This window comes from Ahaetulla prasina, chromosome 6 (assembly GCF_028640845.1).
Source record: "Ahaetulla prasina isolate Xishuangbanna chromosome 6, ASM2864084v1, whole genome shotgun sequence".
In the NCBI taxonomy this organism is placed as follows: domain Eukaryota; kingdom Metazoa; phylum Chordata; class Lepidosauria; order Squamata; family Colubridae; genus Ahaetulla; species Ahaetulla prasina.
In genome coordinates, this window is record NC_080544.1 from 54558392 (window position 1) to 54585165 (window position 26774).

The 26774-nt window shown below is 39.3% G+C and overlaps 1 protein-coding gene across 1 annotated transcript; it reads right to left on the reverse strand.

The window, feature by feature from the left end:
* Positions 1-403: 403 nt before the first annotated feature.
* Positions 404-12368, reverse strand: DUSP5 (dual specificity phosphatase 5). Its single transcript, XM_058189182.1, has 4 exons — positions 11639-12368; positions 7205-7347; positions 5890-6109; positions 404-3044 (listed from the first exon to the last, which is right to left on the reverse strand). Exons 1-4 carry the CDS (start codon positions 12048-12050, stop codon positions 2623-2625), a joined length of 1197 nt encoding a protein of 398 aa, XP_058045165.1. The 5' UTR covers positions 12051-12368; the 3' UTR covers positions 404-2622.
* Positions 12369-26774: the final 14406 nt, after the last annotated feature.

The window sequence follows — 26774 nt, forward strand, 5'->3', positions numbered from 1 at the left end:
ATAATGTATTAGTGCTGGAGGGATGAGGGGAAGAGATGCTTCCTAGTAATAGTCAGTTAAAAGAGGGAAGAAGCCCATCACTGTTAAAAGTGAGTGGGAGATTTTTATTTTCAGACCTGAAATATTCTGTTAATGTAGTCTGATGATTAAGTAGAATTAGTCCATCTGCTCATGTTTCCTGTTTGTTTTACTTGGGAGGGCTGACACATATACACTTCCTCTCCCTGAGAGTAAATACATTTATATCCCACCACTGTTCTGTTAGTTTCATCTCTCTGCCAGCATGTCAGTCCTTTAGAAAAAAATGCACTCTGAAACCTAATTCAAGTATCTTCACAAAATACCTGCTACTGCATGCAATCTGTGGAAGAAGATATTTTTAAAAATATTTTATTTTAAAATGCTTTCATTCACAATCATAAATTTTCTAAGCAATTCTTGCCTTTTCCCATATTTAGTAAAAAAGTAATAGTGACAGGATAAAACCACAGCAGTTCATGGAGCCATCTGCAGAGAACATACAAAATATACAGATTGCCTGTTTTTGTTTTAGTCCCGTTTGCTAAGAAATAAATAATTCCGTAGGCAGGAATGTGAAGTGAAAAAAATCAACACAAGGAATACCAGTCCACATGTCATTCCGTAAGGATTGTCATTCAGTTGAAAAACACTTTTGGGGTAGATTTATTGTTTTTCAGACTATTTCTTCTCTCCTTCCACCAATTAAAAAAAATCTAAAAACACATACATTCAAATTTCAATGTACAGAGATAAATACATTTTCACAGAACAAAGTTAGAAATTCCAAAACTGTCCTTTATGTAACAATTTGCTATGGGATTGTCTGTTCAATTACAATACTTGCTTTGACATCATTGGTCAAATGAAAAATCAAAAGTTAAGAGTATAGCTGTCAGATATTACATACAGCAATTTCTAGTTAAAAGGTATGTCTTACATATGATCCAGTGACTAACATGCAATTATTTTGCCACAGTTTAAGCCTTCTGAATCATGCCTAATCTCATTGTGAAACATTGGGCTTTCTGTCACCAGATATCCAGAACAAATACCTTAGAATGAATCTGTAAACACTATATAGGCAGTCCAGTCTTCAACTAAGCCTTGAGGACAAGGAAGTCCACCCACTGTCCCCCTTGTTAATTCAGGCAGGTTGGAATTTGGCAATACAGTATTTTGAATAGCTAGTTGTAGCTATCACCCTGCTAATCTGTTATCTGGTGGCTAAGGTAGACAAAAAGAAAAGTAGGTTATACTGTCACTTCTAGAACTGCTAAGGCTTTCTAGTAGTATATGAAGAATAATGCCTGAAGGAGGATGTTATGGGTGGAACAATGAAATATAGGAAAGAAAATGGCGCTGTTCACACAGCAACTTTTAAGATAAGATTTTTCAAATCATGGTTTACTACCAAATGGCTCATAGAGTCCATGTTGTAATGCTAAGACACAGTGGGTATGCTCAAGTTGTGAAAAACAAACAAGCTGTGTTATAAGTATGTTACATAGTCATATAGCATTATGACAAAATCAGTGCACTGTCTTTTGAAAAGAGCAATTTTGTAGGTAAGGAATAAAATACACCAAGGTATCCCCTTGACATCCTGGCTCATGATAACGGGAGTTGTAGTTAAAACAGCTGAAACACATCAGATGAAAAGTCCGCTCTAATTGGATTGAGTTGGAGAATGAGGTATGAAATCCTCATGATTTTGCAGCTTTAGTAACTAGAAATTATCTCCCGAATTTACTTCATTCTGCTGATAACAGCATGAAGCAGAGGCTTTCAAGTAACGGTACAATTTTAACCTTGAATTCTGTAGTACACCAACAAAATAATGGAGGCAGATTGGCGCAAAGGGGAAGAAGAGGCATTTGTCTCTCCAGTTTTCTAATTCACTTGCATATGGCAGATGATGACATTCTTAGGAACCCACAAAAGAAAGGAAAAAAAAGGCAAGCATTCAAGTTTTTGCCACTACCAAGTAATATCAAGGTTTGCTCTTTTGTAAATTGTGCTTTTTGTTACAGCTTTTTTTCCCCTGACCCAGCTGTTTATTGCTTACACTTCAACACGTCTATAATTAAAAGAGAGGGAAGGAGGCAGGAACTAAGAAGCAATCAGACAGGTCTGAGTAACTTTTTAAAAATGTGGTTCTTTCTACTCCAGCAAGGTCTGGATGTACAGTAGTGAATGCACAAATATTTCAGAAATTATTTAAAACACTCATAAATATGCACACATTATCCTCTGAAGAGATTTATTCTTTCAAAACTGTAACCTACCCAGGAACTACAGAACAGAAGTTCTTATCCAGAATGAGGGGCATTTACTTCTTGGAACAATATCTCCAAGTTCTAAGTAGAGTCCTCAGATTATCTGAGCTAAAACCTGGAGTTCGCTAAATTTAGCACATGATAACTCCAAATTGCATAGCTGGCCCGAGTTTCAATGCACCAAACTCATCTCCCCTCCATCTCAACATAAAAGCATATTTTCCCTTCTGATGTAGACAGTCATTCCAGTGTCTAGAATAGAATGAAATAAATAAGGGCTTCTGTATTGCGTATAGATGAAATGTCTTGTTATCATCACCTCACCTCAGGGAACTGTACTGTCTCTTGTTCCCAAGAGGGCCCAGCATGATGAATTTGCAGCAATAGAGTTCAACGTTAGTGGATGGACAGGCGAGTGCAGGGGCACTGAATTCAAAACCGAGGTAGGAAAGGAAAAACTTTTGCTCAAAGCCAGCTCTTCTGTGAAGAAAGACACCGCATCCCTTTTGCAAGATGTAACAGGAGGGCTAGGAGCTGAAGACAAAATTTCTGACTCATACTGCAACAGCTGCCCCATGAAACTGAAGTTTGGCGAGATCAGACTCCTCCGTTGCTTGATATAATCAAATGCTTCCTCCAGGCGGAATTTTCTCGTTTTCATCAGATAAGCCATGCAGATGGTGGGAGAGCGAGAAATCCCTGCTTCGCAGTGCACTAGAATCTTGCCCCCTGCCCGTCTGGTACAATCTAAAAAGAAGAAATAAAAATGGACTAAATATAGAAGCTATTACAATCACTACAAGTGAATGCCTCTATTGGTAGCATGCCATGCTATGCTTGCCTTGTGGAACAATATTCCTGAGCTTTGGATGGCCCTGACCCTATTGGCTTTCCGGAAGGCCTTGAAGGACCTGGTTTTTTCTCCAGGTGTTGTGGTCCAGTTTTTAGCGAAGCCAACATATATGTGACCTTGACTAGTTTTTAAAAATTGGTTCCTGCTTCTTTATTTATTTTAATTTTTTGGTTCCCTGCCTAGAGTTATCTTAGTTAAGGTGGGCAGCCATATAGAATTGTTTAATAAATAAAACATAAATAAATGCCATGATGCGAATCACTTTGTCACTCATATCAGATTGCTAAGAGAAGGACATTCAGAGGGTATTTCACAGATGCAATGAACACCAAGAAAGTAATTTCTCCTTGTTGTTGTTGGCCACATTTACAGAAAAATTTTAACTCTTAATGACTGTATGGTAGATAAAAAGGCTTTGCTCTTTCTCTTCACCCTTGCCAAATCTAGCCACATTATGGCAGCAGATGTTTAATAAAATGGACTCTACAGTTCTATTTAAAAAACCTGAAACAGTTTGATTCTTTTCATAAGAAGCACATGCTGGCTGTAAAAAGTTTTATATACTCTATCAAAGCAGATGGAAATGAGTGTATTTCCCTGCGTACTAGGATCATAGAAGGCCCCCATCTTTGCTCCCATCCTGTGAGATCTTTTTGGTAGATGTTCAGCATGCATTTTGAACCCAAGATGCCAAACCCTGGGCTCCTGGGGTTTCCACCACAAACTGCACAATAAACTACTCTAAAATCTCTAATTACAACCTTTGATAAGTGGCACTTGGACTTAAATCAGACTATAAATGGCTTAGCAGAGCTACCATTTTACGCAATGGGAGGCCCCAAGGTTACTCACACAATTCAATAATTGTTATAAGATTAAAAAGAAAATGCTGAAAATAAGCTCCTTGTTTAAAATGCAAGGATTAAAAATAGAACTGAACTGCTTTAGCTGGACTAGGAAATGAATTTCCAAGTTTTATCCTATTGTGAAACCTATTAGATTTATAGGCCATACTGTACTGAGTCACATGCTCCCTATAAAGCATCCTGAAGCATCTACGGAAGTCATTTCATTTTAAAGCAAGGAACCTACGCTTTATTTACTACGTAGCATTGAATAGGCATTGATATGTAAAGCGCTTAGAAGTCTCAGAAATCAATTCTTGCGAAAATTTAGGTTCAAATCAATATTTATCTTTGAAACTCATTGTTGACTTTGAGCCACCCCATTTCACAAAGCTGCTGTTGTGGGAAAATGGGGAGAACATCTCAAACTCAAAGTGGAACATAAAGATAGCAAGTAAATAAAGCTTATTAGACGGGATACTTTCTCACATTGAAGGATAAGGGTGGAGGCAGAAACCAAGAGACGTTGCTTAATGCTACCTAGTAAGTTAATAGTAAGAGAAATATTTGAATGTGGCTTTTTAGTTGGATATGAATTAGATTTTTTTCTTCAAAAAGCTATAAACAGTATATTTCAAGAATCATATCCAAATAATATATCCTTTTAAAACAATTTATGTAAATAACAGAACTCTGGTCCACAGATAAACAAATTAGGCAAACCTGCCTACTTAATGAATCTGTAGCTATTCCTATTTAGGGACTGGTAAATTTTTCCAAATGGCATAGGACTTAACCATAATTTTATATTAGAATTTCTGTTGCAATTCTTTAATTAATAGAAAACTGTCATCAAAATATTAACTGTATGTTAACATGTCAGTTTCTTACCTCTAATGAACTACATCTGCCTCTTCTCCACAGCTTCCACAAGATATTTACATATATGGTTGGTTACCTAAGCTTTGCACAAATCTATCAGATGTCTAGCTATTTGACCCTGCCATTTATGATTTTTATCTCTGTACTGTATATTTTTATAATATGTCTAAGCCAGCTAAAAGCACCTGGAAAATATTACGTCTCTCATAGAAATGAGTTTGACAAGAACTTACTCAAAGGGTTCCAGAGAATACACAAAAGCTCAAAGTATCTGAGTAGACAAGTATTAATTGTATCCTCTGTTGTGTGCCAACTCATTTCTTTTCAATCTCATACCATCCTACTCAACACTTAAAGAGAACTTCTTTCACACTTCCCATCCAGCAGTACAATTAGAATGCTTAGTCCTGCTTTGTGAAAACTTGAGGCTGGGGATGGGAAGAGTGAAAGGTTCGCACCCAGAGGAAAAGTAGGGATGGCTTATAGACTAGATGTTTATATATTTTATTTCCCAAAGTCCCTTTAGTAAATCTACTATACCATTAGACTGTTTTTGCTAGTATGAATTGAGTTAAATATTTCTGTGGGAATATTTATTTAAAATATTTACATGTTGTCTTTTTTCATCTGTCGCATGGTACATATCAACATGAATAAAAACAACAAATAATTAAAAATACACTAGCCAAAGAAACCATCACAAAAGACCCCAGCCAAAACTAAAAGTGGCAGGCGAGGTAAGCAAAGTACAAATGACCATCTAGATTTCCATGGAAATAGTTATTATTATTAACAGCTTTATGGTTGTAACCATAAAACTACCGTAGCAATTAATAGAGAAGCTGTTTGTTACCACCGAACCTGTAAAAACAAAAAATCATAATCCTCTGAAATGCTCCTGGAAAGGGAAAATAGATTCTGTAGTCTAACACTAGTGGAGGAAGGCTTCCTTTCATGATTCAAAAGTTCCTATTTTTCATTTGCAAGAGAAAGAGAGAGAAAATCCACCTACCGATAAATTCTATGGCTTCCTGGAAGTGTGAGCTGATGTCTGCTGTGTGACTGTCCTCCACTGGAATCCACTTATAGCAAAATTGGTTAGTAAAGGGTTCAGAACTCTTTCTGGAGACATTCAAGAGTGCAGTGATGTTTAAGTTGGCAAGGAACTCACACTTGGAAGCATGATAGGCACTGCCAAGATATAGGAAAGGCAGGATTTCCACTGGACCACCCTGGAAAGCAAAAGAGGAATAAATCATTATAGATTTCCTGGATGGTTTTTATTCAATAAACTCGAGATAATAGGCAACTGTGGCAAATTTCTGGGAAGCATTTTGGACCTCTTCCAGATGCTCCTGTGATGAACAACTGTGGCATTGGCGTTTAAACCAGGGGTGAAATCCAGCAGGTTCTGACAGGTTCTGGAGAACCGGTAGTGGAAATTTTGAGCAGTTCGGAGAACCGGTAGTGGAAATTTTGAGTAGTTCAGAGAACCGGCAAATGCCACCTCTGGCTGGCCCCAGAGTGGGGTGGGAATGGAGATTTTGCAATATCCTTCCCCTGGAATGGGGTGGGAATGGAGATTTTGCAGTATCCTTCCCTGCCACGCCCACCAAGCCACACCATGCCCCCCCAAGCCACACCCATAGAACCGGTAATAAAAAAAATTGGATTTCACCACAGGGTTAAACTTCCTGTTGCTGCTTTGGTTTCTCACCTTCTAAACGTCTTTACCCTAATTCTACTACAAGATTCAGTTCAATATGGTTGTTGCAGATAGGAATAGCTGTTGTTCCAGAAGTTATAGATCAGAAATTTAGTACCTTTTAATCCAGGGACTGCACTAAACTTTAAATAGTATATAATGGTTATTGTCCCAAAGTGGGTGATTAGATCAAAGTAGTAGGTGGAAGCAAGGCAAAACCTAAAACTTGCATTCAATCAAATAGGATCAAATCAGAGTAACTACAACTGGCTGATCTTTGATCATAATAAATTGAAACTCAGACTAAGTTTATACTATTACTCACTCTATATTTAATAACTTTTCCTCCAATCATATTAAAAGCTACTTATATTTAGCCCTTTCTAAAGGGGATTTGGAGGCTGTTGCTAATAGTGTGCCCTGATATAGACACATAGCTTATTAGAATTACTGAGTCAACAACTAAGTTTCATAGATAACAAAGATTCATCCATCCATGTTTTTCATTTGAATGGGGGAAAAGCATATACAACAGTCTGAACCTGAAGAACACAAACATGGGGAAGGGCACAGAAAAGAACCTGGGCATGAAGAGATTGTTCTTATTTTCCTCTAACCACACCTGATCATATGCTGGCTTCTGGTGGATGCATTGCTTCTCGTGCAAGCCATTGATGCTTTTCTCAGTTTCAATCTTCTCTTGGGACAGAGGCTTTATATCTATGCAGAACTCTGGATATTGTGAGTAAAACGTTTCATAACCTCCTAGAAAAATTACAAGTACAAAGATATAAATTAAAAAAAGCTAGGGAGTGGCATATAACTGTGCTGATCATCATTCCACCCCCCCCCAAATCTGTTTCCTACTGCATTGACTTTCCATTACAAAGAAAAACAGAAAAGAAAGCAAAAGAACAGGAATCTACATTTAGAGCTATGGAATTGAAGAGGAAAAACTGCAAATAAAATGTGACATTTCAAAACATTTCCTTTCAGACATTTAATGCTTTTATTAATTTGAGAAAATGCAAATTGAAAGGCAGCTGTGCATTGATTAAACACTTCCATTCCTTTGCCTCTTCACAAATTAAATGGATAATTAAGAGTCATAAAAGTTAATGAAACCCTGTGATAGGCTTAGGTATCTAAATAGCCCCAAGTGAGTAGTTTTTCTGTACAAAAATAGATTTTCTAAATTTACTAGACAATTAATGTAAACTAAATATATCTATCAAAGATGCAATTTAGAGCATGGGCACTGATGTCTATCTAAGATGCCACAGAATATGAGTACTGATGAAAAGAGGATACATGTGTGTATCAAGTATGCCTCAAAGCACTCTTTTTCATTGTTTTTCACTGGATAGCATGCGTAGAACCGCAACTATGATGATTAGAGTGGGGTTTTGTTATGTTTTCATTTATAAGAATGATTTCCACCGATACAATGAGAAAAAGAGGACATGTCTCTATAGTCCTCTATACTTTAAACCCTCAGGACTAAATTTTAAGAAAAAGCAAAGAGGGTGGGGGCAGAAGGAGAAGTCACACCATTTTGATGTCTGACAATCCCACTTTAAATTAGGAATTCTTAAGGAAACAAACTCAGAGTTATTATCTTACAACGTCACTCCCAAGATCCCTTGACTTGGTACATACTGAAACACTTTCAATATGAATTTAATAAAATACAGAGGAAACAGGAAGTTAAATAAAAGTCAAGAAAAAGTGATGTGGGGACTTAGGGGATTTTATAAATAATATTCAGTTCAAGCAATATAAAAACGTTGTGTTTTCATCTTTTAATTCTTCTCTAATTAAAAAAAAATGATCTAAGAGCCTAGTAAGGTCAAATAAATAAGTTGATTGTTATAGCTCAGAATGCTGAAAAAGGAAACAAAACTATTGCATATTTTCAGCTCTATGTCTTTCTGCCATCAAAATGGATGCTATGATTCTATGAAATAATCAGTGTAAACAGCCAACTCTTTCTCTCATTTTTGCTCCAAATGGTTTCCCCTCAATTCATTTCCCTAATTTTTAATCTTCTGAAATGTCTTATACAGGTAGTCCTCAATTTATGACCTGAACTAAAACCAAAATTTCTGTTTCTAAGTGAGAAATTTGTTAAATGACTTTTTCCCCATTGTACAACTTTTCTTGCCACAGTTGTTAAGTGAACCACTGCGGTTGTCAAATTAATAACAGTTGTTAAGTGAATCTGGCTTCCCCATTATTTTGCTGGTCAGAAGGTTGCAAAGGTGATCACGTGACCCTGGGGCACTGCCACTATCATAAACATGAGTTGCTTGTCAAGCATCCAAATGTAAATTGCGTGACCATGGGGATGTTGCAATGGTCATAAGTGTGAAAAATGTCATAAATCACTTTTTTCAGTGCCATTGTAACTTCAAATGGTCACTAAACAAAGTGTTGTAAGTCAAGGACTACCTATATAGGGTTTGTTTAAGTGTTACAATAATGTTTATATCCCTAGTTTCAGGGATAGAAAAGAAAACCAAGCTATCTCATTTTCCTTGGATAGATCAGAGAACTCAATAGATTAGCTGTAACCCAGAAGCACCAGGCGATCGGGAGATTAGCTAACTGTTCTTAATATGAATCACTTTTCCATCCAGTTCTCTAGCTCTTTCTCTGCCTGAACTCCCCTGATGGCTGGGCTCTGATGCTATGATTTCCACTGCATTGCTCATCAAAAGAGAGATTCTTTTCACTGTGAGGGATCAAAATTCTAGGCACAGGAAAGTGGCAAAAACCTATAGTATCTCTTGTGGCAAATAATTGCTTCCAACAGGGGAAGAAATCATTGTTTAATTTTATCTTCTTTCAATAATTTTTTTTATCAATGAAATATGTATGATTTATCTATATAAGGAAATAGTCTTGCCAATGAGGTAATCAAGGATTAAATTTTAAAGATTTTTGTGTCTGTTCACTTAATCTCAGTGCTAGATTCAATTGAAACTTTAAAGTCAATGGACAAACTTTTTTTTAAAAAAGATCCTATTATGAGTGGTGGATTAGAAAAAGTGGTGTAACACATGCTGAAAGCTTTCAAAAATATTGGGTGGGGGGGTGGTTGACAAGGATTATGTCACTCAGCAGTAAAAGTATTCTCTGAAGAGCAGAATTGCATTTGTGGTTGCCGTTAGCTGACAAGCTTTCTGACTCATGCCTGACAGACTGCCTTGTGTCTAGGCCCACTTAGAAAATTGATTCCACACAACAATGAATCCTCTCTCACATCACAAACAGACAAAACCCTTGGGATAAGCCTCAAGGTTCTTCCATTAGTTCGTTGTGAACATTCAGACTGAGCTAAAAACATAAGAAGAACAGCATCGGCTTGTGACTCAAGTACAATTTACCAGTGTAATCAGTTTCCAGAAGATAACATGCAGTCTATAGCAATAATAGGCATTCTATTTCAGGATATTCAACATGGATGGCATTCAGCCTAAAATCACCTGAGAATTTCCTACCATGGTATCACACGCTTAAATGTGCTTAAAACAGGAAAAAATATTAGCACTGGAGTAATATTTACATTTATTTCCTAAGATCGCCTTGCTGTATCAAATAGAATGCTAAGAATATAGGAGATAAAGCTTCCGAGAATTACTTTTTGATTTGGAAACGGGAAGACTAAGAGATTGCCATTTAAAAGACTAAACTACAAAGCTAGGTCAGAACCGAAGTGCAACATATTTTAGTACGTAGCATATTAAAATTTTGCTTTGTTAAGTATGTGCTGAAATATTCCTGAAATACACTATTTTTATTTTCTTATTTCCACTCATCACAGGAATTAAATTTCAAAATCTTTTACATGACATGAGTCTTCTTAATTTTTTTTTTTGCCAGCATGAAGAATTTAGCATCCATTTGAATTAGCATATTGTGTAGGGATTTTCCTGCAATAGTTCGATATCATTGAGAAAAAAAGATGCCAAAATAATTTCTGACTCAAATAATATAAAGCAGTAATCGTTATACCTCTAACAGGATCAACTAAGACATTTAAATTGTTCTTAATAAAAGTACTATGCTACTGCTATCTGAAAGCGACCATTTTTGTTAAGTACAAAAATGTTTGATTATGTTGGAATACACAAAGGATATGGCTCTGCCCTATAGGAGGCAGTGCTGACTTCTACATTCTGCATTCCTTTAACTTAAAAGCAGACACTTTCTGAAATTTCTGATTGCTTTCCATCTCCTCTATTATTACTTCCATGAAATGATCATATTACTTACTATTAGCCAAGTGTATATTTAAATAAACTCAAGAATAAAAGACAGGATGGTGCTTTAGATGAGGACGATGAAATCATTAATCTGTTTCAATTTTTGTAGCAAAACCAATACATCTTATGTATATTTTTAGGTTAGAGCTGGACTTTGATTCATTTAGTCAAGAGTACAAGAGCATAAAGGTCAGATCTAGGTGAGCTTCGATTCCTTAGTCACCTAAAAATGTACACAAGAGTGCAGAAGATGTATTGATTTTGTTTCTGTCCCTCTTTTCCTTTTTTTGCATGCATTTATGACCAATAGGATTTCCAATGGACTTTTTGTCCTCACTTGTTAGGGGGGGAAAAAGTTACAGCAAAGTCGTGAGAAGAGGAGCTGTTGAAAGGAGAACCTACTGATCAACCTTTTTAGTACAGAGAGAATCGTAAAACCTCCCCTTCCTTTCTCGTTTAGCACACAATGGATTAAACACGTGCCGTTTACGCCACAGGGCCGGTTCTCACTTGTTCTGCGAAACCTACCCAGTCTAGCATCTGGACAGGTATGGTTAAGAACAAGGCGGCCGCGGCTGCTTATTGTTAGCAGCGCCCGCTCACTTAATCTGGCAGGATACGGGCGACATCCGGACGGAGCTTTCTTTGGGATCCGGTTTAGCAAGAATCGCGTTTCCAGTTCCCTGCAGCAAAGCTTCTCAGGAGCTACTGGGCCGGTCCCGTTCCCCCATTACCCTCTCACCCCACCCCGCCCGCCCGCAGCGCTTCATTCTCCTCGAGGGCCTCACCTTTTAGGAAGCAGACGCGGGCTCCAGCCTCGGGCAGGCTTGCAGACAGCGTGTTCAGCACGATCTGCGCCGTGCTCTCTTTCTTGAGCTTCCGCCAGTGTCTGGTGTTTTGATCCAGGACAACCACGGCCATCAAAGTCCGAGGCGGCGCGGCGTCTCCTTCTTCCGAGCACGCGGCCGGCGGGAGCAGAAGCCGCCCGCGGGCCGTTTCGTCGGGCACCACGAAGTGTAAAGGCACGGGCCGCCCATGGGAGCGGCGGATGACCACGGAGTTGAGGTTGACGTTGAGGGACCCTCGGAGGCAAGAGGCCGAATAGGAGAAGTAGGGTCTGCAGTCCAGGACGAGGCACAGGGCGGGATCCTTCCGTAGCAGTTGCTTGAGTCGATGAGAATCCAGAGCCGTTACCTTCATCTTGGCTTGCTCTGCCCGTCTCTCGCTCCCTTCCTTCCCCTTCTCAGAAGCAGCCTCGCAAAGAGAAGCCCCTTAGGCGCTTAGCTTCCTAGGCGGGCGATTATTTGAAACAACACCCGAGAGACGGCCAAGCCTGCTTCCTTAAAGCCGTTCCTGGCCGCGACCCTGCTCTGGCTCGCCTTCCTTGCCTTCGCATCTCCCTCCCGGAATTCAAGCAGGGGATTCCGCTTCGGAGAAGAGGCAATTTATCTGAATGAACGCCGGAGCCGCGCGGCTCTGTCCATATAAGGCGAGCGACGTCATAGGAATGTTCTGTAGTAGGGACGCCTCTTCGGCTCAGCGCCGCCCAGCCAAGGGTAGAGGAGATTCCCTCCCCCTCCCCCCCCAGGAAGAGGGAAGGCCGAGCCGAGCCGATGCTCAGGAAAGCGTTACTCAGGCTTCTTCGAGCAAAGGAAGTTGAAGAATGTTTTAAAAATTCTCCAGTCATCAGAAAACCCTCCTCACACTCACTCACTTACTTCCGTCGACTTACTAATGAAGGAAAGGACGTGTGATGGTGACGGAAGAAAGAGAAGTAGCATAAGGTGGAGGTGGAGGTGACACCAGGGTTTTTTGGTTTTTTGGTTTTTGTTTTGCCACAAAATAGAGAACTGTCTGGCTTCCTAAAGCTACAAGAATCCGGCTCTTCAGTTCCTCCATGCAAGCTATTAATTTTAAATTGCCACAGCAATAAGAATATCACTCTCTGTTGAATTTTTTTCTGTAGAACACCTATAAAATACATAGGGGAGGGGGGAAGGATGCCTCTCTTGACTTACATTTTTAAAGTTTTGCTTTAGCAGGAAGTTAGAGACAGCATAGCTATAGTGTCTTCAGAAATATCTATGCAGAATAATATGCTGTCTGGCAAATAACTATGGTTATCCAAAGCTTTCTGTTCACAAGAACAAGCAAGAAATCCAACATAGACTCAAAGGTAGTTTTATTGCTTTGATGAGTAATGTGCTTATGATCAACATACTACAACTCTTCTTGTGTTGGCCTAAAGTAATTCTATCATAGAGGAGAGTCTTTGCATTGCCAATCCCACAATACCTCTCATGTAATTGGCAGAATCCGATTTGCTCATTCTGCAGGTGTACCAGACATGGTTGGTTTTAGTCTCTAGCTTTGCTGCTGTGCCCTTTCAGCATAATGCCAGCTGGCAAGAAACACCCAACAATTGCTATCAAAGGCCAGATATTATGATTAAGTTTCACAGTTTTACTTTCAACTTTAGCCTCTCTAGTTTTACTCTCATCCTACCCTCCTTTTGTAGATGCAAGAATATACATCCACAAAAATATTTAAATATCTTGTAAATAGTTCATCTGGTGAGAAACCTATGGCTTTCCAGGGTTTTGATGATTCCCTTTGAGGATGCTGGGTGGCATTATGCATAATATTCTGTACAGAAACAGTTCCGGCACAGAACTGTTAATTTTGGTGGTCTGTGCCCCAAGAGTGAAACAAAGCTGTATTTTGATGACTTGATTGAAATCTGCTTGTTCTAGTGGTTTGGGAGAAAGCAGGGGACTACCTTGGCAATAGTTTGTGTGAATATTGGCAGTAGCAGTACAGGCTGAGGGAAGAGGGAGAAAAGGGGGGCATAGCAGGCCAATAGGATGTGCCATCCTAGGAACCTGTCCCTTAATGCTGTAATGAACAACACATAGAACACTACATCTGTGGCAATATGTGGTTTTTGGTTTTGTTTTGCCACAAAATAGAGAACTGTCTGGCTTCCTAAAGCTACAAGAATCCGGCTCTTCAGTTCCTCCATGCAAGCTATTAATTTTAAATTGCCACAGCAATAAGAATATCACTCTGTTGAATTTTTTTCTGTAGAACACCTATAAAATACATAGGGGAGGGGGGAAGGATGCCTCTCTTGACTTACATTTTTAAAGTTTTGCTTTAGCAGGAAGTTAGAGACAGCATAGCTATAGTGTCTTCAGAAATATCTATGCAGAATAATATGCTGTCTGGCAAATAACTATGGTTATCCAAAGCTTTCTGTTCACAAGAACAAGCAAGAAATCCAACATAGACTCAAAGGTGGTTTTATTGCTTTGATGAGTAATGTGCTTATGATCAACATACTACAACTCTTCTTGTGTTGGCCTAAAGTAATTCTATCATAGAGGAGAGTCTTTGCATTGCCAATCCCACAATACCTCTCATGTAATTGGCAGAATCCGATTTGCTCATTCTGCAGGTGTACCAGACATGGTTGGTTTTAGTCTCTAGCTTTGCTGCTGTGCCCTTTCAGCATAATGCCAGCTGGCAAGAAACACCCAACAATTGCTATCAAAGGCCAGATATTATGACTAAGTTTCACAGTTTTACTTTCAACTTTAGCCTCTCTAGTTTTACTCTCATCCTACCCTCCTTTTGTAGATGCAAGAATATACATCCACAAAAATATTTAAATATCTTGTAAATAGTTCATCTGGTGAGAAACCTATGGCTTTCCAGGGTTTTGATGGTTCCCTTTGAGGATGCTGGGTGGCATTATGCATAATATTCTGTACAGAAACAGTTCCGGCACAGAACTGTTAATTTTGGTGGTCTGTGCCCCAAGAGTGAAACAAAGCTGTATTTTGATGACTTGATTGAAATCTGCTTGTTCTAGTGGTTTGGGAGAAAGCAGGGGACTACCTTGGCAATAGTTTGTGTGAATATTGGCAGTAGCAGTACAGGCTGAGGGAAGAGGGAGAAAAGGGGGGCATAGCAGGCCAATGGATGTGCCATCCTAGGAACCTGTCCCTTAATGCTGTAATGAACAACACATAGAACACTACATCTGTGGCAATATGTGGTTTTTGGTAACATATTGCAAAAATAAAGAACTGAAGCAATCACATGTTCCTTTACAGTGCGACTCATTTATGCTAGGAGTTTCACTTTAGTTTGTAATATGGTTCATTTCCAACAATTGTCTGAATTGAGAAGTGAAAATAGAAAGGACTTGTTAAAAAAAGACGGGAAGGGGGAATTAATTCTACATTACCCATTACTGTAGCTTAGGTAGAATTTCCCTCTCTTCTTCCCATAGTAATGTCTTCCTTATTTTGCTGCTGTATTTTTTCTTTTGCTTTTGATAGTCGTAGACAAAGAAGAGACTGACACTCTCAAGTTCTAATAATAGCTATTAAGTTATTATAGTGTAGCATGCAGTTGAATCTCTTCACCTTTTTGGTGCTTTTTAGATGTCACTTTTAGTAAGCAATTATATAAAAAAAATTTTTTTACAGTATTTTAGATGCCACAATCAGTTGCAACACTTGTTTCCCAATTCTTCTCATTTTTCCTTATCTTAGAAAATGCGTAAGAAGAGAAAGGTAGAATTGCTGCACTGTTATTTTTAATAGATAGTGCAAGAAGTTGTTCATTTTAAAGCACTTTTTGAATCTGAAAGTTTGAGGCTTAGACAGTTGTTTAGGAATAATCTTTACACTGACTGCTTTACTGGTATGTGCATACTACTTATTTATATGAAATTCTAATTGACTTGGTCTTCTGGGAATACTTTAAACAAAAATATCTCTGTACCAGAATGAAGACAAGGTTCAGGGGCTTAAAATAATTGTAACATACCTAAATCATGACTTCAAGCATTGAAAAGATTAAGTTTTTTTAAAAACGTTCTTACAATCCAGCTGTGCAATACAACTGAATTAATCAAATGGACTTTCTTCAAAATTAGCTAAAGTTGATGGATATATAATGTCAGAAGACAAGCGTATCAGATAACCACAAGAAATTGCTTTTTAGTGAAACAGTTCCATACTATAACTTGTTGCTGGCAATCCTTATGATTTATATTGATATATTGATCATCAATTGTGTTGTAAATGTTGTACCTTGATGAACGTATCTTTTCTTTTATGTACACTGAGAGCATATGCACCAAGACAAATTCCTTGTGTGTCCAATCACACTTGGCCAATAAATTCTATTCTATTCTATTCTATTCTATTCTATTCTATTCTATAACCAGTCTATCTTGTGCAGCTTTCCGACAGATTCTTTTCTTATTCTATCTGGAAACATTGTGAATTGAACTTGGACCTTCTAATGAAAAAGCATGCTAAACTATAGTTCATCCCTAAGGATTTACAGGTAAAATTTTATAACTTTCAGAAAAGATTTGTCAGAATCCATGTGTGGTGAAGATTTTGCAACGTCATTATTGAAAGCATTCAGCTTTATCACAGAACTCAATAAGTCAAAATCCTGTAATTACACAAAGCCACCTAGAAATGCATTATCTGAGTTGTTCCAGAATACCAGATATACTGTGGTTCATATCAATTGTCTTGTAGATCTTGCCATATTACTATGTATACAAAATTGAATGGAATTCTTAGCCCTGTACAGTACTGGAACCTTTCAAAAGAATGAAAAGCTACACATTATTCTCTACACTCAACAAACATTAATTTCAATGTCATTGTCAATAAGGTAATATATATCTAAGTAACAGAATTTGCAGTAACTATGGCTGAAGTAAAGCAAAAAACAACAACTAAACAATACTCGAGAAGTAGAACATATAAATGATTTGCTATACCTTTTTGCTTCAGGTGGAATGACTTGCTATATATTTATTCCTTACATATTTCTTTCCTCATAAGCATTGTATCAACATGTCAAGAAAGGTTTGAAATTCCATAGAATTGGAGCAGATGATTGTGTGGAAAGAACGTGTATCATACACTAGCCATAAACTATTGGCCCATGGAACTGGGATGGGGCAGAACAATATCAAAGAGTGATACATAAATAAGCAACATCCCCAAGGTGATATTTTTTTCAGGAAAACATTGGTCATAGGATGGTTGGGCCTACAAAAGATAAGGAAGCTGTAGACACAGTTTGAAATTAATTTAATTTGGGGGAAATTGCTAAGGCAGCAGAGAGGTTCAGTATTACAAAGATAGGATTCTGCAAGTATATGCCATAGTAATCATAATTCTTGTGATACAGCTCAACGAATTCACAAATTTAGCTATATAATGCATTGCCAAAAATCTGAGAATATAGTATGCCTCATTTGATTGATTGTCAAAGGCATACTTGGCTTTTCAGGAAAATAGGTCATTTAATTCAATCATACTACCTAGCTTTAAAAAGAACAAATACAGATTTGAGAATGTGAATGTGTTATTAATTCCAGCACCATGATATAATCAGAATCTACTAGAAGGGATTCCTTGCTATACTTCTATCCCCTCACAAGTTTAATATCACTGATAGAAAATAAAATTTGTAGCTTAGGGTTGAACTGTGGGGTCCTTGGTACTCTCTGGGTTGGGTTGTTTTCTTGCAGACATTTTATTACCATACTAGTTAACACCATCACTGCAGTTTAATATCAGTTTAGTATCACTTTCTATATATTATGGATGACATATTCCCTGATTTCAAGGACAACTGAGAATGATAGCCCTTAAAATTGAAACTTTGCATTTAGCTTTCAAAGAATACTCAGCCTTTGATAAAGAAAAACATCAGTGATGCCCTTAAGAAGACCAAAAGTTTATATTAAGTCTATATCTTTATTTATTATAAATAATATTTGAGATTATAAAGTGAAGAGTACCATTGGATTCCTTTATTACCAGACTACAGTTTATTACAAGAACATTTAAGAACATTATTTCAAAGGACTAATATCCCATTTAAAATGAAACTAGATAACCCATGATTTGTTGGTTATTGTTTCAGAGATATTTCCTAAATAGAATAACCATGAGTGGACAAAAAAGCAGTGGGGCTAGGAGCAACTTCCTGCTGGCTTCCCAGCAGGAAGCTGTTTTGTAGAAAGTTGGCAGGAAATATTAGAAATGATGATCATGTGACTGTAGCTGTCTGGTAGCTTAGTGGCACGGCAGTGTGGCTGTGCTGAAATTTGCCAAAGTTTAATCCCATGGGAGAAATGGGTCCTGGATTTTGGATACATTCTTTAAGTTAGTCCATTTCAGATACACTGATTCAAAAATTGTTGTCCTATGACACATCATTTTGCCCAATTAAAGGGCAAACAGATAAACAGCAGAGTTTTAGTGATAGACAGGTATCTACGGACCAACCATCTAGCTTCTCTTTATTAACTGAATTTTCACTATAACTGTAGTGAATAAAATTTACAAATGGCTGGCCAAGCATCTTTGCACTGAAATGTATTTTTTTCATTTTGAAAGAGATTATATAACACAGAATAAAACAGTTTTAAGTTTGGGGTGCATGACAGATGCTGAGAAATGTAATATAGCCTGGAGATGTGAAAAGATTTACTGTGACAAATTATAATTTCTCTGTTCTCACTTCCGTCCCTTCTAATTTGTCACAGGTGTGCTGATTTCCTTTCCAATAGCTCAGAGTGTTTTCATAGAAACTAACCAACTAAGGGAGGCATGCTCTTTCTGTATATGTTTTTGACCCACTATATTCTATTTATTACTGTAGGTACATGGAAACCAACCTAGCAGTTTTGAAAGCACATAAAAATGCAAGTAGAAAAAATAGGGACCACCTTTGGTGGGAAGGTAACAGCATTCTGTGCGCCTTTGGCGTTGAGTCATGCCGGCCACATGACCACGGAGACGTCTTCGGACAGCGCTGGCTCTTCGGCTTTGAAACGGAGATGAGCACCACCCCCTAGAGTCGGCAACGACTAGCACGTAAGTGCGAGGGGAATCTTTACCTTTACCTTTTACATGGAAACACTGTCAGCTTTTTTCTGAAAATATAGAACAGGTTCTCAATGTAAAGTGTGTATTTGCAGCAACGTTGTGAGGAAATTTAGTAGGAAATTTTTTAGCAGGAAAGTTATCTTACATTAATGCTTCTTGTATGGCACATAGTGAAACTACTATTTGGATAAAATATTTTTTATGTTCTTCCCAAATGACTCCCAAATGGATGTATGATCCTTTTATCATAGAATTCAATATTATCATCCAATATTTCCCAGGACAGAGGGAAATATTTTATTGTTTGCGTGTGTGTGAGAGAGTGAGAGACAGACATAAAGAGAAGGAAAGAGGAAGGGAGAGAGAGAGACGAGAGAGAGAGAAAGAAAGAAAAAAAGAAAGGAAAGAAAGAAAGAAAGGAAAGAAAGAAAGAAAGAAAGAAAGAAAGAAAGAAAGAAAGAGGAAGAAGGAAGGAAGGAAGAAAGAAAGAAAGAAAGAGGAAGGAAGGAAGGAAGGAAGGAAGCTTATGACCACAATCGTGCCCCAAATTTTGGTTGCTAAGCAAGTTTCACCACATTTTACAAGTTGGCCACACCCACCCTGTCACATGATCACCAAGCCATGCCCACCAGGCAACGCCCACAGGACTGCTAGCAAAAGAAATTAGATTTCACCCTTGGGCTACATGCTGTCGAACTACAGCATGTAGTCTGAAAATGAAGTTTAACCTGACACTACTAAGTTTTTAGAAATGTAGAATATACTGCATATTATATAATAAATTCCACAAAGCTACAAACTATTTCTGTTTTATTTTAAAACATCACTTACATATCACGGCAAAACTTTCAAAATGTCTAACGTGAGCAACAAATTAAAGCAATATCCCAAACATTCACATTCAAAAATGAAAGAGTACATACCACACCAGCACCTCATATTCCTGACTAGCTATTGGAGATAGAGGTTGTTTTTAATATATTTTCTTCTTAATTTATTAAACCATTCAAAGCAATTATGATTGATACATTATATCTGTGACATATTGTTTGTCTGTCAAAGTGTGCACCACAATGGGTTCTACAGGATATTGTACAATATGATGAGATCTGCAGGAAAGGAAATGGGTAATACAGCAGGCCATAATAACTGGGTCAGCCCAGTAGTACATCTAGGTCAGCTTCCTGTCTCCAGCAGTAACTAAAATCAAATTATTACAGGAAATATACAAGAAGCCAGCAGGCAAATAAGGAATGAGCTGCACTCTTATAGCCAAGAAACCTGAGGCTAAAAACAGTTTATCTGATATATATTAGCTTGGGCAGTTCTCTGTCAAGGAGTGATTGAGGGGATGGCAGAGATGATAGGAATGTCAATTACCATTAAAAAAATATTGGGGTGCTTTTCAATTGCAATGATTTCTTTTACAACTTTACACTAATTAATTCTAACTTGCTGAATTGTTATTTAATTCTTACACATTTTAGAAGCCCCACATGCCATCAGAAGCAATATTTTGACTATCAAATTCATTATGTTCCATTAGTCTTTAATGTAGCCTGTATTCTCTTGCACTTTCCTACAGTAAAAATGCATGAATCAAGATTTAGGCACACAAATTTTTTAGGCAGAATTGTTTTTATAGGTTGTGAATATATGTGAAGGGGCGTGCATAAGCGCACAAACGTGCCTACCGTTCCTGTCCTATTGTTTTTCTTTTCTTCTTCCTATATATGTTTATATGTGTATATACTATATAATCTTTTTGTATGATGTTGTGACAAAATAAAAATAAATAAAAAATAAAAAATGAATATAGATTGTAAGGAATGGGAGAAGATAAGGTTTTCAGAATTAGAAAACATAGGTAAATAAACACTGAATGTCCACACAATGTATCGATGAACAAAAAAGGATTAATCAACTGCAGCCCATATATTACACAATAATATATACTGTTGGAAGGAAAATCCATCTGGTTCAAGTCCAAGCCGGGAATATAATAAAATGGAGGCTGATTGGAAAGAAAGTTTAATGATGAACAGACCCAATAGCAGTTCTGGGTCAGCCGAACAAATGGTTGAATGAGTGGATGGATCTTTATAGGTTTCTGTGATTTTGAAGTTTGAACTGTTCTGGAGGGTTGTGCAGTGAAGGGGCTTGTGTCTTTTCCTAAATGGTGGTGGGTTAAACATACTATGTCCTAAAGGCTCATGTCCTGTTCTTAGAATTTGGATGGAGGAGAATGTAAATTTTAATCCCATCCTTGAAGTGAAGTTCTTTTGTTTTGTGAATAGGCTGGCCAAACTTTCTTAATGGGCCTAAAATATCTGCTGGTAGCAGATATTAGTATCTGCAGATGCTAATCTGGTAGCAGATAATAGTATCTGCTATTAAGAAAGACTGAGTCTACTTTCTGTCTTTAAGAGCATGTCTCCATTTCTCTTTTAGGGAAATATAATATTCTGCCCCTTAATATTTCCCCAAAATATTTCATTCTTCTTGAAGGAGGGGGCTTTCCACAATACCCTACTCTTGCCTCAGCTTATTGAATCATCTGGTTAGAAAACACCTCTAATCTACAGCCATGAAAAACCAAGATAAAAATTTGTCATAATCAATGTTTGTAATGATTGAAATCATATCCGGCAGCAGGACTCATGGGTGTAAATTCTCATTCACATCAGAGGTGGTTCCTACCGGTTTGGCCCAGTTCTACCAAATAGGTAGTAACTTTAGGGACTGGTTTTCTGAACCGGTAGTAATGGAGCCTCGGCACGCCCCTGAACCGGTCCCCTGGTTGCTGCTCACTCGCCCACCAGATGTGTCTGTCAGACGGTAATCTGACTGGAGCTGGGAAGCAGCTGGCTGGCAAAGAACTTTGCAGGGCACCGAAAAGTCCTTCAACCGGTGAGAAGAAAGCTTGCATGTACAAAGATGGCGGCAGCGACCGGAGGTCTTTTCAGCGCCCTGTGCCTGTGGCTAGGTGGAAAAGAAGCCTTTCAGCTTCCAAGTTCAGCAGCAGGCTTGGTCCCTTCACAGGGTTGCTTTTCTCTGCACCCGAGAAAGATCAAAAGGCGTGGAGCAGCCTTTAAGGACAAAGTCGGCATAGCCGCCTAGAGGAGGTAAAAAAACGAACCACTGAGGGAAGGAGCGCCCTGAAGCTGCTAGTGTTGCAGCCGCCCCCCTTCTCCCCGCAGCTTGGAGCTCCAAGCGGAAGAGGTCCTTGGCTGTTGCGAAGAAGTGGCAGCTCTGGGTGCGCCATGCCCGCTTCATTCTCTTTGAGGACAGCTTTGCAAACAAGGTGCAAAATGGCTCTCAAAGAAAACAAAGCGGGCATGGCACAACCAGAGCTGCCGCTTTTTTGCAACAGCCGAGGACGGAAGAGTGCGCTCAGGAGTTTTGCTGGTGAGGAAGGCGGCTGGATTGGGGGGAGGCGTAGCCCGAGCTCTCTGGGATGGGTAAACAAGTGTGGGGAGGCAAAGGGGAGCAGACATGGCCCCCCTGCATGTTGCACCCCCCTCCCAGCCTTTGCCTGCACCTCCGTGCGGCCAGTGTTTCCCGAAGCTGCCACCTTTGGAGCTGCAACTGGGACTGGGGCAGCCCTGTAAGCTTTGCACCCAAAAACAGCGCAAAGGCTCCCCATAATTCCTCAGCTTGTCTGTGCTTCAGCTGAGCCCACTGCCCTGAGCTGGCTGACAGAGGAACCCCTACCCAGCCAGATCTTTATGGATTTGACTTAGAGGAAAGTGCAGCTCATGGCTGCTACATTTCGCTGTGCTGCATGAGCGAAGGGGAAGAAACAGCCAGTGGAGAGCACACAGAGATGCTCCAGTCCACATGTTCTCCAGGTCAGTGGCTGTTTCTCTCCTTCTTTGCTCTTTATGGGAAAGCGTTGGCACAGCACAGTGAAATGTAGCAGCCATGAGCTGCTCTTTCCTCCAAGTCTCATCCGGAAAACTCTGTGCAGAGAGAAGCATCTGTCTTCCTCTGCCACCCACAGTGCTTAGAGGAAAGCATGGCTCATGGCTGCTAAACTTTGTTGTGCTGTGCCAAACACTTTCCCATAAAGAGCAATGAAGGAGAGAAACAGCCACTGTCCTGGAGAAAACGTGGCTGTGCCTGGAGCAACTCTATGTGCTCTCCACTGGCTGTTTCTTCTCCTTCACTCGTGCAGCACAGTGAAATATAGCAGCCATGAGCTGCACTTTCCTCTAAGTCAAATATGGAAAGATCTGGCTGGGGAGGGGTGCCTCCGTCCGCCAGCTCAGGCAGTGGGCTCAGCTGCAGCCCAGACAAGCCGAGGAACTGTGGGAAGCCTCCTGTGTGTTGCACCCCCCTCCCAGCCATCGCGCCTCCAAGCCACCAGTTTCTCCTGAAGCCGCTGCCGTTGGAGCTGCAACAGGGACGGGGCAGCCCGGTAAGCTGGCACCTGAAAACGGTGCGGAGGTGTGGGCAAAGGCTGGGAAGGGGGGTGCAACATATGGGAGGCTCCCCGCAGTTCCTCGGCTCATCTGGGCTGCAGCTGAGTTTGCTGCCCTGAGCCAGCGGAGGCTGCACTGGGAGCATGCTAATCTTGCCTTCCCCGAGTGCCGGACTCTGCCGTTGCCATTGCTTCTGGCCTGCCCGGCTCGTCCCCAGCTGGCTCCATGGTCATGTGGGCTAGCATGAGTGTGGCTCTCCAGGAGCTTGGCAACAACAACGACAAAAAGTTATCCAGTCGGCCCGTGAGAAGGAAGGTGTGTTGTACTTTCCCTCTGTTGCCCTTTCTGGCTGAAAAGCCATGGCTGGTGGTCCGTGGAAACAGGGTCAACCTCTTGACTTGGGGCCTGGCACATCCTTGGTGAAGCTGCCCCCAAGGTCCAGAGGGAAGCATTTCTCCTGGATGCTCATCTCATGGATGGGACCCGGCCAGCTTGGCTCAGTGTGCCAGTAGGAGTGGGGTGCTCTGGCTGCAACCAGGCAGAAGGCCCATCAGAGGTGAGAAGGGGCACTTTTTGGCCAGGAAAGGCAATGGAGGGATAGCCAAGATGACCACTGCCAACCCACCACGTCCTGACCTGGATATGGGGCCGGAGTGCCAAAAAAATAAGTGTCAAAAAGTCCCAAAATTTTTTTGTCACCGTTTCAGTGAGCGTGGCTTGGTGGTGGTGGGTCATGTGACTGAGTAGGTGAGTGATGTCAAGTTGGCCACACCAACTCAGTCACATTCCCCTCCACCTAACCACACCCACAGAACCAGTAGTAAAAAAAATTAGAACCCAACACTGATTCACATCATTATAAAACTTATTTAAATCATAATTTTTTGCACAGTAAGTTAAACATCTGTGGTTCTAATATGTATATTTGTGGTGAAATAATACACAGAAACACGATTGTGCAATGCTTTGGATTCAAGTCAAAAAGCTGCATTGCAATGTGAAGAGGCCCAAACAGAGCACTTATCTGGAACTCCTGTAACTATAGCTGTTGGGCCATTTCCTAGAGTCATATGACTGCTCTCTATAGCTCCGTGATGGTGAACCTACGGCACACGTACCACAGGTGGCACAAAGCACCCTCTCTGTGAGCATGCGAGTTGTTGCCCCAGTTCATCTCCGTGCCTCCTGCCAGCCAGCTGGTCATCAGGTCTCTGCTGTGCATGCGCGGGGTGCAGGGAGTGTGCAGGGGGGATGTGCATGCATGCACCTGGGGCGAGGCGCATGTGCGGGAGCCATGTGCACATTGCATTTTGGAGGTTTGGGCACATACGTGCTTTGGGCACTTGGTCTGAAAAAGGTTAGCCATCACTACTATAGCTGCTGCAAAGTCCTGTGAAAAGGCATATAATCTGAAGTGCTATATATCTCCATATGCAGTTATTGTTCATCACAATATACATGTTTGCCGAAATCTGCAAGAAGAATGTAAGAAATGTATCCCATTTAAAGTTGCACTAATTGAACGATGGTGTTATTTGTCTATTCTGGTAGCCTGTTCCTACATTTAGTTCTGAGCAGCTGTATTTTTAGAAAGCTATGCCAGCTAGTTTTAGATTAGACTAAAACTATTCTTTGGAGCCCCATTTAGCTTCACTAGACACAAAGTCCCAAGTTCATTATCAGGTGGAGTTAAAATCAGAAGATCAGAGAGCCAGGAAGTCCATTAGAAAATTTAGATTATCTTTGGATATTTGTTTGCTGTTAAGTGAGAGCTGCTCTGCCATGGCTCCTCTAAGCTTTCAGCCTCATTAACATACAAAATTGCTGCAACAAAATTAATTATGATGCAGGAAGTTCCTTTTCCTGTTCTCATAATCATGGCACAGAAGTGACTAGAAGAAATGCTACAGCATTCCAACCACTTGTCTCTAAAAGGCACGATGACACTTAATAAAAACTATAAGGCAGTTAAAATTGCAATTTCTGTCATATTTTGAAAAGGATCATGTGAGCAGTTACATTAAATGTTCTTTGGGGCAAGAGTTATTTGGCATGAAAAGTATTTTAATGGTCTGGCTCAGACATGTGTACATCAGTCCCAAATTCAAACCAATGCAGGTATGTATCAATACATGGAAAATCAGCATTGACCATGAACCTAGCAGGGGGAAAAAAGCAAGATATGATGTTAAGAAGCTAAATCTTCTTGTCTCTAATTTCAGAAGTTAGGAGACATAAAATAAGCATCTTGATTATTGAGTGTAAGGAAATCTCAATGTTTGTTAATCTGTGATTAGTTAGTAAACCTGTTATAGAGAGTAATTTCAAGAAATAAGAAATGGGATTCCTTCTCCTCCTCCATCCTATTTTTTGTTCACAGAAGAGTTCAGGATAGATAACAAAATTAAAATATTACTTCAATAAATATTACTATCCAATAAATTTAAGGAAAAATTGCATCATTCAATTGTGGATTAATTTTAAAAATTAAAGACAAATTTAAAATAGTGTGTTATATTCACACATCATCTGTATTTCTAAAATAGTAGGAGCTTACCAATTTCTAGGAAGTTAATAATGAAGATTTGTGAAAAGAGTTCCAGTGTTCGCAACCCTTTTACTAAATGCAGTTTAAGTATCATTAACATGTAATAAGGCTTCTGAATATTGTTTAAGTGGGTTAACTAACTCTGGGGTAAGGCAAGAAAGTCCTTCAGATATTTGTGCTTTAAAACTTGCAGGGCTTTAAACTTCATCATAAATTTTTCAATTACAACAGAAGACAAATAGGAAACCACTTTAAACATTTAAGCAATTAAGATAAAGATTTTCAAAGCTTGCATTCCTATGATGACCTAAAATAATACATTACTTAGTGTAGCCTCCCCATAAGTAGGATCACCATAGTCACTCCATCTCTGATAGCTTTTATTTGACAGGATGGACAAAGTTTAAGGTTTAAATTCAAAATTCAAGGACCCTGTCAACTGTAGACTATCTGAAGAAAACCAAACCAGTGTAACTGGGCAGTAGATAACTGGTAATAGATATGAGGGAAAATATGCACAAATTATTTAGATTGGATCTCCTGACTGAATTACTCAACTGTATTTTATGTTAAGGAGTCTATGAAAATGCCCTGAATTTTTAAATGCTTAAAAAATTTAAAATCTGATTTGCCCCCCAATGCAAATATCAATCTTGCAAATCTGAAAGTAATCCTCAATTTATGATCACAAATAGGCCCAAAATTCATGTTGCTAAGTGGAACGTTTGTTAAGTGAATTTGTCCCATTTTATGACTTTTCTAGCCACAGTTGAATTTACTTCTAAATTAGTGATTCACTTAACTAAATTAGTAAATCAGTCAAACTGTTGTTAAGTGAATTTGGCTTCTCCATTGATTTTGCTTGTCAGAAGGTCGCAAAAGGTGATCACGTGACCCTAGGACACTGCAATTATCATAAATATGAGTCACTTGCCAAGTCACTTGAATTTTGATCACATGATCATGGGGAATGCTACAACAGGTGTGTGAAAACTGGTCATAAGTCATTTTT

Coding starts and splice junctions, on each gene's coding strand:
- DUSP5 (XM_058189182.1), bottom strand. CDS start 12,050: ATGAAGGTAACGGCTCTGGATTCTCATCGACTCAAGCAACTGCTACGG. Junction 7,348..11,638: donor CCGCGTCTGCTTCCTAAAAG/GTGAGGCCCTCG, acceptor TAATTTTTCTAG/GAGGTTATGAAACGTTTTAC. Junction 3,045..5,889: donor GGAAGCCATAGAATTTATCG/GTAGGTGGATTT, acceptor TCTTCTTTTTAG/ATTGTACCAGACGGGCAGGG.